Below are 10,055 nucleotides of genomic sequence, written 5' to 3' on the forward strand. Positions count from 1 at the left end.
ACTTAAATGCTGACATAAAAATGTATTCATGGTGGTTTTCTTCATTCATTTCTCTCATAGGCAATACTGGCATTGTATATTCCCCTTTAAAATGATGCGATACATTTAAAGGTCTCACATACCATCTTCTGTGTTGCTGTTGCCACCTTTGTTTGCACCTTCACGACAGCATCATAATGCAAAGAATTTTTATGTTCTACATCTTTCTTCCCTCAACTCACAACACCAGTGTTTTCTCACTGTGTTGATTTCTTGCACTGCCACCTGGTGGAATCCTCCTGTTTTACATAAAGTACGTATGCAAGTATAGTCAGTACACTGCCTGCATCGCAGCAGCATCCGCAAGAGTACAATCTGTCTAGTGTCAGGGTACATTCTGTCCCTTACAGAAAGACCATGACATAAAATTAAAAACACATCAACAAAGAACAAAGCCATTAAACATAAGCCTGTTTCAAATACATAAAATGCAACAGTATGTATAACATTTTTTTGTGAAAACATTAGATCAAACATTTTAGACATAAATAATAAACCAACATTTAGACTTGACTGATAATTGATGCAAAAGCAAATTGTTCATCATATAATTGAAGCCTTTGGATCTATACTAATAAAAGGCAAAGCCCTGACTGACTCACTCACTCACTCACTCACTCACTCACTCACTCACTCACTCACTCACTGACTCATCACTAATTCTCCAACTTTCCGTGTAGGTAGAAGGGTGAAATTTGGCAGGCTCATTCCTTACAGCTTACTTACAAAAGTTAGGCAGGTTTCATTTCGAAATTCTACACGTAACGGTCATAACTGAATCCTACTTACGTACATATATACAGCCATAGCCTGCAGCTCGGTCGCCGTTTGAGATGGAGTTGCGTCACCCATCACCACGCCTCCCACGTAGTTGGCTACCTGCCTATATTGCGTCCCCCATACGCACACCTCCCACGTAATTGAGTGCCTGCCCATATAAGGTCGTCCGTCAGCGGCAATCCAACAGACACGCTGCCGCTACGAGGCGTTTGTCATGCCTCAATATCTACGATATTCGAGAGATACAAGTTTAGTGAGAAGACGCAAGGTATAAATGAGACTTTTGATCACTTTGTAACGGAGTTAAAATTGCTGGTGAAGGACTGTGCTTATGCAAACGAAGATGAGATGGTCAGGGATAGAATAGTGTTTGGCACAAACTCAGCAAAAGTGCAAGAGAAACTTTAAAAATAAAATAAAGCCGTGGACATCACAAGATCGCACGAGATAGCACAAGCAGAGCTGAGAACCTATACCAGGAATGCCTGTTAAACATCTTAGATTCACGAGTACCGATTTGGGTAGTGAACACTTCGATGAATGAAACCTGTTATCTTTACAACGGTTGACAAACACGGAATGTAACTTGAACACAACATGTCCTCCAAATACAAATGAAAGAAATAATGATAATCAAATCCTTGATGACAGCAACACTCATAACAGTCACAAAACAATTACATTGACAATCATGTTATGTTATTTTTAAAATGTTCCCTTTTCTTTTTCATAACTTCTTTAACACATTACTTCTCCGCTGTGAAGCGTGAGTATTTTGCTAGTTTTTAATAAAGTAGCACTTATTTAAAAGATTAATAGCATTAATCTGAATGAAAGAGCATTTGAACTATTTGCATTTTGTCTTTGGGACCTTAAACCTGTGACTTCATGGCAACAAAGGAAATTGAGAATGAGATGCAGAGACAGCCCATAGAGTGCAGTATGGATGGAACAATTAGAAGAAAGCATCAGGAGTATTGTGTGATCAAAGAATTAATGCCAACATTAAAGATAAGGTGTTTAAGACAGTAATAAGACCAACAATGATGTATGGAACTGAGACATGGGCAGTAAAGGGAGAGCAGGACAAGATGTTATATGTGGCAGAAATGAGAATGTTGAGATGGATGTGTGGAATTACAAAAAATGGACAGAATAAGACAATCAGAGGTACAACAAAACTGGAAGAGACGACTTAGAAAGCACAGGAAAGTAGGTTTAAGTGATATGGACATGTGATGAGGAGAACCAATGAATATATAAGTAAAAGAGTGGTGGAAATGGAAGAACAGTAGTAGAGAAACCAAGGGAAGCCAAAGTGGAGGTGGAAGGAGAAAAGTAAAAGATCTGAAGGAAAAGGGCTTGACTGGGGAGGAAGTACAGGACCGAACTGTTTGGAGAAGGTTGATCAAACACATCAACCTCACCGAGAAGATAAAGAGGAAGAAGAAGAATGGGTGAGTCGTGTATGATAGAAGAACCTCAATGTTACCAGTTTAATTTATGACTTCACGTGTCCCAGTATTGAAATAAAGAGGTCTGAAAAAACGAATTAGGTGGACGAGCTACAGGTTAAACCTGTCAAAGCAGGCTCAAGGTCAGGACTTGTACCAAATACAGGGTGGCCCACGAAAAAGTAGCCCGCCTCACTGGCGAAAAAAGGCGCCCTTCCATAAAGACAGAAATTGAAATGCAAAAAATCTTTACTCACTCTTTACAGAAAGTGCTGAAAATGATTCTTTGTGGAATGGAATACGTCGCTCAGCTCGTACTCACACGTTTGCACTACGTCTACACAGCTTTCGTGATGAGGGTAGTCAATCGGCACGCCACTTTTGCAGGAAGGCGGGCTACTTTTTCGTGGGCCACCCTGTAGTATGTTAGTACATATACTGTACATGAGTGCATAAGCATCTTTGTACAGATTGTACCCAGACTGAAAATGAATCTGAAGCCCCACTGCTGCCTACTATGTTCAACAAACTGACAAGATGCTTTCACATTTCATTAAAATTGTCTTCCAAAACCTAGCACTGAATTTGCAAAGATTTTTATTCAGATCAGCAAACCTTCCACTTTTCAAACACTAAATATTATATGCAAGAGTTAAGCAATCTGGATGTTTTCCTTGAAGAAGAATAGGAATCACTTTAAACCCCTGTGGTCTTCATTGGATTTATGGATTTGGCGTCACACTTGGGTGCTTACATAACATGTCTGTTATGAAATATGGAACTAAGTAACATATAAATATATATATTTTCCGTTATTTTACTTGCTTGGTAAAAAAATCAGTGTCACCGTGTGTTGACAGTGCAGTACCTGACAGAAGGCATATCAGAATCCAAGAAACAAGCACAACATGAGTGTTAGCAAAACTTGGCTTGAGTCGTATCTGGAAGAACATACAAGACACTAAATACATGCAGATGACTGAAGAGTCTCAGTAAGGAAAATAACTGTCAATAAATAATAATTGTTCTTTAAGTAAAACTTACATTTTTTTACTGAAAAAAGAGATTTGTCTTTTTCCTACATTTTTTCCAGCCTGAAAGAATTAAATAGTAATTTGAAGAATGTGCCACTCTGCCAAAATAAAACCACCTATCATTCTGTCATTCATTCAATCATAACAGGCCAGCCATCGGTTTGGACATGCACCCCTTAGGTTTGGAAAACTGGAATTTAGAAAGTTCCTTCCAAAAACCAAACTTACAGCTAGATCTGGAAAAAATGTACAACATTTTTGCAAAGCAAAATTAACAACTCGCTGTCCAGTGCTCTCTTAAAAGTCATACCTTCTATTTTAAATGCTGAATTGGAGAAACAAACAAAATGAAAAATAATATCAATGAAATATAAACATATAAAACATATAAAATAAATTTAATTAAATAATCATAAGCTTTAAAACTAGTCGTTTTTTTGTACCGTAAGGTAGTTTTTTCATTGCGGTGATTAAAAAACCGGATAATGTGTGAAAACAAAATAGAAAGATATGGGATGCCAGCATGAGACTTGTCTTTCTGGGTGAAATGAAGAATGAAGTAGCATGGCATTACATACCCCACATCTTGCTATCAGCGTTTATCATTTTCAAAGTAATAACATCTTTCCTTACTTGTCAAGCCAACCATTCTCAAAGTCTCTAGGACCTGTCTACTGTGGATAGACCCGTGAACGAAACAGGGTTGTGAACTAACAACCTCCTTTCAGGTCGCTATCCGAGGTTACATTGAAACTGATACATTTTTTATTTAAAAAACACAGACGTTAATCTCCGTTTTCATCTTTCGTCTGCACCACCCCAGCATTATTAACTTCCGAAAATGGAGACTTTTGAAAATGCACATAAGAGGCACATATTTCTGAACACACTGGCTCATTCTTATACTGTGGATGGGTGAAAACAGAGAGTTTTGAAATCACAGACTCTAATTGCTCTCTGATTGGTTCATGCTTATTATGTGGCCATGTCCTGAATGGCTTCTGCTTTTTATATCTTCTTGTCTATCTTTAATTCTTATGGCTTTAAGTTTTGCTGTGATTATTAACTTTGAAATTTCATTTCTGTGCTGTGCAGGTTGTCTTTTCCCACTGTTTATGCCTCTTCAGGTGACGGATAGTGCTCCTTGTTGCACCTTAAATGTCACTGTACTTTCACTGACATGACTCCCAGTCTGTATTCTCAGCAGCTCACTTTATACTCAGGCGTTATTCTTCATCAGTCCAAATAAAACATTCGCTATTGCTGTTCTTGTTTGTAAACATATTTTTGGTTGTTTTGTGATGGCGGAGACACTGTCGTAAATGATATGAAAACGCTAGTGTGGACCAAGATCATTTTCACTTTATACTGATGTGTTACTCTTCATCAGTTCAAATAAAACAATTTGTGGTTTTGTTTTTCACATTCATCATTGCTGTTCTTGTGTGTAAACACACATCTTATGAGTTTTTCATTGTTTTAATGTGTTGCCAGTAAATGATATGACAACACAAGTGTGGAATGAGATTATTTTCACTTAACAACAGTTTTTACATGAAAATGTAGTAGTGAGGATGTAACCTAATTATGGAAGAAGAGACAGACAGGTCATTGAAATTTTCACCTAAAGCTCCTGCCTCCCCTTTAATTTGTCTCACATAAAACAAGTATGGTAGTAACACTCTTGAAAACTCCTATGTTCACCTATTCAGTTTCCTTAAAATAGCCTCAATTATTTCAAAATTTATGACTCATTTTAGATCTTTAATATTAGATTTAATATTAGATAAAGTCCACCTGAGTGAACAAATATCTCATCTTACAACAAAATTATCCAACATCAACTGCCCCTGTGTGAAAAAATGATTGTCCCCTCACTGCTTAATAACTGGTTGCACCATCTTCAGCTGTGATGACTGCAGCCAAATTCTTCCTTTCAGAACGTCTTTATTTCAGAAACATTGATAGGTTAATCAAAATGACAGCTCCGAACACGGAATTTGTATTGTGTTTAGGTCTAGTCTTTGACTTGGCCAACCCAACACTTTAATTTTGCCTTATTTCAGCCATTCTGATATAGACTTGGTTTTGTGTTTTGGATCATTGTGTTACTGCATGATCCAACTGTGCTGTTTCATGTCACAGATGGAAGACTTGACATTCGCCTTAACAATTTTATGATTCACAGCAGAATTTGTGATTCCTTCAATAATGGCAGTTAAAATATTAGAACATTAGAACAATATAGTCAAGAACAGGCCATTCAGCCCAACAAACCTCGCCAGTTCTATCCACTTAATTCTTCTAAACACATCAAGTCGAGTTTTGAATGTCCCTAAAGTCCTGATGTCTACTCCACTACTTGGTAGCTTATTCCAAGTGTCTATGGCTCTCTGTGTAAAATTTACCATTAAGTTTCCAACTGTGTCCCTGTATTCTTGATTAACTCATTTTAAAGTAACAGTCTCGGTCCACTGTACTAATTCCCTTCATAATTTTATACACTTCAATCATGTCTCCTCTTAATCTTCTTTTGCTTAAACTGTATAGGCTCGGCTCTTTTAATCTTTCTTCATAATCCATCCCCTGTAGCCCTAGAATAAGCCTAGTTGCTCTTCTCTGGAGCTCTTCTATTACTGCTATGTCCTTTTTGCAGCCTGAATTTATCCAGGCCTTCACATAGCAAAGCATCCTTACACCATCATACCACCACTACCATCTCTGATTGTTGCTATGATGTTCTGACTGAGGAATGTTATTTTTGCCTTATCCCAGAAATAGTGAGATCCACGTAATACATAAAGTTACACTTTTATCTCATCTGTCCATATGGCATTCATTTAACAAAGCATTCAGGTGCTTTGTATCAGACTTCACCAGAGTACGACTGTCACTTTCAAAGATTTCTTTCCTCGCTCCTGAATTGGTCTATCTGTGAAAGGGATCGGTTCCCAGCTAGTAGTGTAAAACAAATGGGCAACCAGGAAAGCATGTTTAATAACTTTTAATCTTTAAGCATTATTTAAATAGCTAGTGCCCTAAATGAAAGCAAATAGAGTAAGACAATCCACACCATACAACCTGGCCTTGTTGTTCTCATTCTTCCAGGCTGCCCAGTATGTGTATTGCTCTTACACAAAGCTTCACTGGTGACTCAAAGCGTTTTAGATAGATAGATAGATAGATAGATAGATAGATAGATAGATAGATAGATAGATAGATAGATAGATAGATAGATAGATAGATAGATAGATAGATAGATAGATAGATAGATAGATACTTTATTAATCCCCAAGGGGAAATTCACAAATCCGCATAAAAGAAAGTGATAGGAGTGATCATAGAGATCATAGAGATAGAGAAAAGGTAGAAATATAAAGTCGTACACAGAGCTGCCAGAAAGGCTGCCACACACGGCAGTGCCTGATGATCATTCTTTTCACTTTTCACTTTGAATCTCTGCTCCTCCTCTTCTCCTTGACCAGACTATTTGTCTGATCTCATATAACTATACTTACTGAATTTCTTTTCTAAAAAAAAGCATTGTCTGTTTACAGCTGAGGCCGCAAGGAAAAGGATGGAAGAAGAGAAAAAATTCTTAGAGGAGCAGGCTTACCTAGCAGCCATGGCAGAGCAAGAGCGGGATCAATACCTGCGAAAAAAACGAGAAGAAGATGAAAGGAGAAGGAAGGAACAGGAGGAGAAGCAGAGGCAGGAACAAGAAGCAGCCAAGATTCGAATGGAGGCAGCACGAAAAGAGGCGGAACGCATCATCAGGTTTGTTGTCTCCCTAAAGGAAGTCCATTACAGTATAAGAGCTCAGTAAAACAGACGCATGCAGCACAGGGCAGGCAGATTTACTTTAATGATAAGAAAAAAAGAAAGTTGTTGATTTACTGTATATGTGGTGTGACAGATGGCCAGGACCATTACCTGGGTGGGTGGGTGGAAGGACCGAGGGAGAGGACATCTTTGGGACAGTATCCTCCCTGAGATGCTAGAGGGCAACACCCCTGAGTTGCTACTGCACCACAGGTCTCTGCAGGGCATGCTGGGAGTTGTAGTCCGGAGAAGCCCTGTTGGGTTCTGTTGGTGCCACCAGTGGGTGCTACAGCTACAGTTGAACCCTTTGGGGCACCACTTCAGTGCAGCTGGAAGAAGGTCAAGAAACAACTGAGGCACATCCAGGTGTGCTATAAAAGGACCTGCTTGACCATTGGTCAGCGAGCCAGAGTCAGGAGGTGGAGGACAAAGCTTGCAAGGAGGAGTGGAGGCAACAGAGGAACAGAGAGAGAAAGAAAGAGGAAGAAAAGGAATGTGAAATATTAGTTTGTGCTTGTGTATTGTGCTATTGGGAAAGACTTGTGTCTCAGCCTGTCTGTGTTAGGGTTTGGGGAGCAGTACTCCCCCCGGTGGTCCACAGTGGTTTAAGAAAATACATCAGAAAATCCAAATGTTGGTATAAAGTTTAAAATATAATCATACCGCATTTATTTAACATGTATCATTTTTGTTTATACTAAAATGTCTGCTTTTTGGGTGAGTGCACTTTTGTACAGCCAAAGGAATGCATAATGTTATATAGAGATTTGGTTAATCTGAAACGAGAAGATAGAATTTTGTCATTCATCCATCCCAAGTGACATCAAATGCGCTATTTTCTGTTGACAAAAAATCATTACACTGGCAACTACTCTGAATTTCTTTCTTTTTTTTTCAGAGAGCAATGGGAAACTGAAAGACGTCTTCATTTCCACAATGACCTTTTATGTGAAGCTACCGGTCTGGAACAGAGTCAGGAAGTTAATCGTCCATGGATCTGCGCTTATTATGATGCCGTAAAGACCTCTGAACTGAGTAATTACTAATAAAGTCTAAGAACAATCGTTATCTATTAAACATCAATAATCGGAATCATTTTTAATTTCTCTCTCTGATTTCTTAACTGACAGGTTTTATGATAAATTACCGGCTGATTTTGTCTGTTTCTTAGTAGAAGGATCTCCTGTGAAGTTTATTTTTATACACTTATTAAGACGTTACTTCTGAAAGGCACTTCACTGAGCACTTGAGAACAATTAGTTACCCTCTGAGGTGCAGATCTTTTTTTTTCTGTTTTGAATATGAATGCTGACAAGAAAAATGTAAAGTTTAATAACACTTAAAATCAAGACACAAAGATTAAGACAAGCTCAAAGTCTGGCAGCAAAGTAAAGTACAGACTGCATTAGCACAAGGAACTTAGAAACTCCAAGGAACTTCTATGTCATTTTTTTTCTTTACTCTTTCCTTACTATATTTAGTTTTGTGAGGGCCGGATCAAAGAATAAGTGACCATGACCTGATGGCAGAGAAGCCCATGACAGTTAGATCCTGAAAGTTATGCTTAGTATAATCCATTTCATGGTTTGGATTACATTAAAGGGTTTTTGTGCACTGAAATTCTGTAAATAAAAATAAGACAGAATACTGTGTGAGATTCAGTTTAAGAAAATTGAGATAAAGAGGTGACGTGATTGAATTGTTTAAAATTATAAAGGGAATTAGCACAGTAGAACCTGGCTGTTACTTTAAAATCCGTTCACCAAGAACAAGGAGGACACAAATGGAAGATGGTCAATGGTAGATTTCACACAAATGTTAAAATGTTTTTCTTCATATAGATAACCATAGACACAAGTAGTGTGGTAGAGAGTTATTTTGAAGAAATTAGGTGAACAGAGCTGGCAAGCTTGCTTGGGCTGAAAGGCCTGTTCTAGTCAAGATTGATCCAAAGTATAATCTCCACATCCAACTAAAATATGTGTGCATATATAGTATACAGTAGAAATAGTAGACATAAATGAGAATTTCTTCTTGGCTGCAGTATTTTCAAACAACCTCGGGAAAATGTTTTTTAGTACTAGATCAATCTCAAGGCAGCAAGGCCCCAAAACATGAACTTCACTGAAACGTTAATTAAAGTTAATCTAATCGTGTAAAAATTTGAGAAAACCAAAATAATATTTTTCATTTCAAGTCAGAAAACTCTGCCTCAGTGCTGGTGTACGGTGATTGTAGGGGAGCACAGATGGTAGCAAGTCTGTCTGCAGTTCGGCAGCCTCGTGATTCAGCACTGCAAAAAATGCATATACAAAAACTAAACAAAATCATAAACACTTTAAATTGGGAGTTGTTCGCTTTTATTTAGCAAAAATATCTGCCAATGGAGTAAACAAAATTTATTTGACAAGATTTCTTAAAGTAAGTTAACAAATTATAAATACAAATTTTTTGATGTCAATAATTCTTACAATCAGGAAAACATGATTTAATGCCATTATATAAATACATTTCACTTGCTCAAATTTAATTTTTGCAGTAAAGTCCAGCATGTGTGCTTTTTCTTATCTTAATTAATATTTCTTTTTCTTATATATTACTAGCTGTGTAAGCCCGTGCTGTAAAACGCCCAGGGTCCTAGAAACTATTGAAATCGTCAGAAAAAAATTGAAATGTAGAGATGTCAGGTAATTGAAAGGAACTACTCTGGGCATCTCTCTCCTAGGAGGATTCATTTTGCTGACTTGCTCACATCGCTTGTTCATTAACGGCAGGAGGAAAAGTAAAAGGGATACCGTTTTGTCGATGTGCTCGCCTCGCTTCTGTATTAGCGACTAAGCGAGTGTCTCTTTCTTCTGAGGTTTCGTTTTGCTGATGTGCTCACCTCACTTGTGTTTTTAGTGGCTAAGCAAGTTTTCTGTTTTCT

General features: G+C 37.8%; 1 protein-coding gene across 3 annotated transcripts in view; it reads left to right on the forward strand.

Annotated features, from left to right (window-relative positions):
• The window catches only part of LOC120515667 (trichohyalin-like), a 974,785-nt gene extending 965,226 nt beyond the window's left edge, over positions 1-9,559 (forward strand). For all 3 annotated transcript variants that reach the window (XM_039736884.1, XM_039736886.1, XM_039736885.1), the window contains 2 exons: positions 6,865-7,084; positions 8,028-9,559. In XM_039736884.1, coding sequence (XP_039592818.1) covers positions 6,865-7,084; positions 8,028-8,175 — 368 coding nt within the window. In that variant the 3' untranslated portion in view covers positions 8,176-9,559. The remainder of the gene's footprint in view (positions 1-6,864; positions 7,085-8,027) is intronic.
• Positions 9,560-10,055: the final 496 nt, after the last annotated feature.

Source organism: Polypterus senegalus, chromosome 15 (assembly GCF_016835505.1).
Source record: "Polypterus senegalus isolate Bchr_013 chromosome 15, ASM1683550v1, whole genome shotgun sequence".
Taxonomy (NCBI): Eukaryota; Metazoa; Chordata; class Cladistia; order Polypteriformes; family Polypteridae; genus Polypterus; species Polypterus senegalus.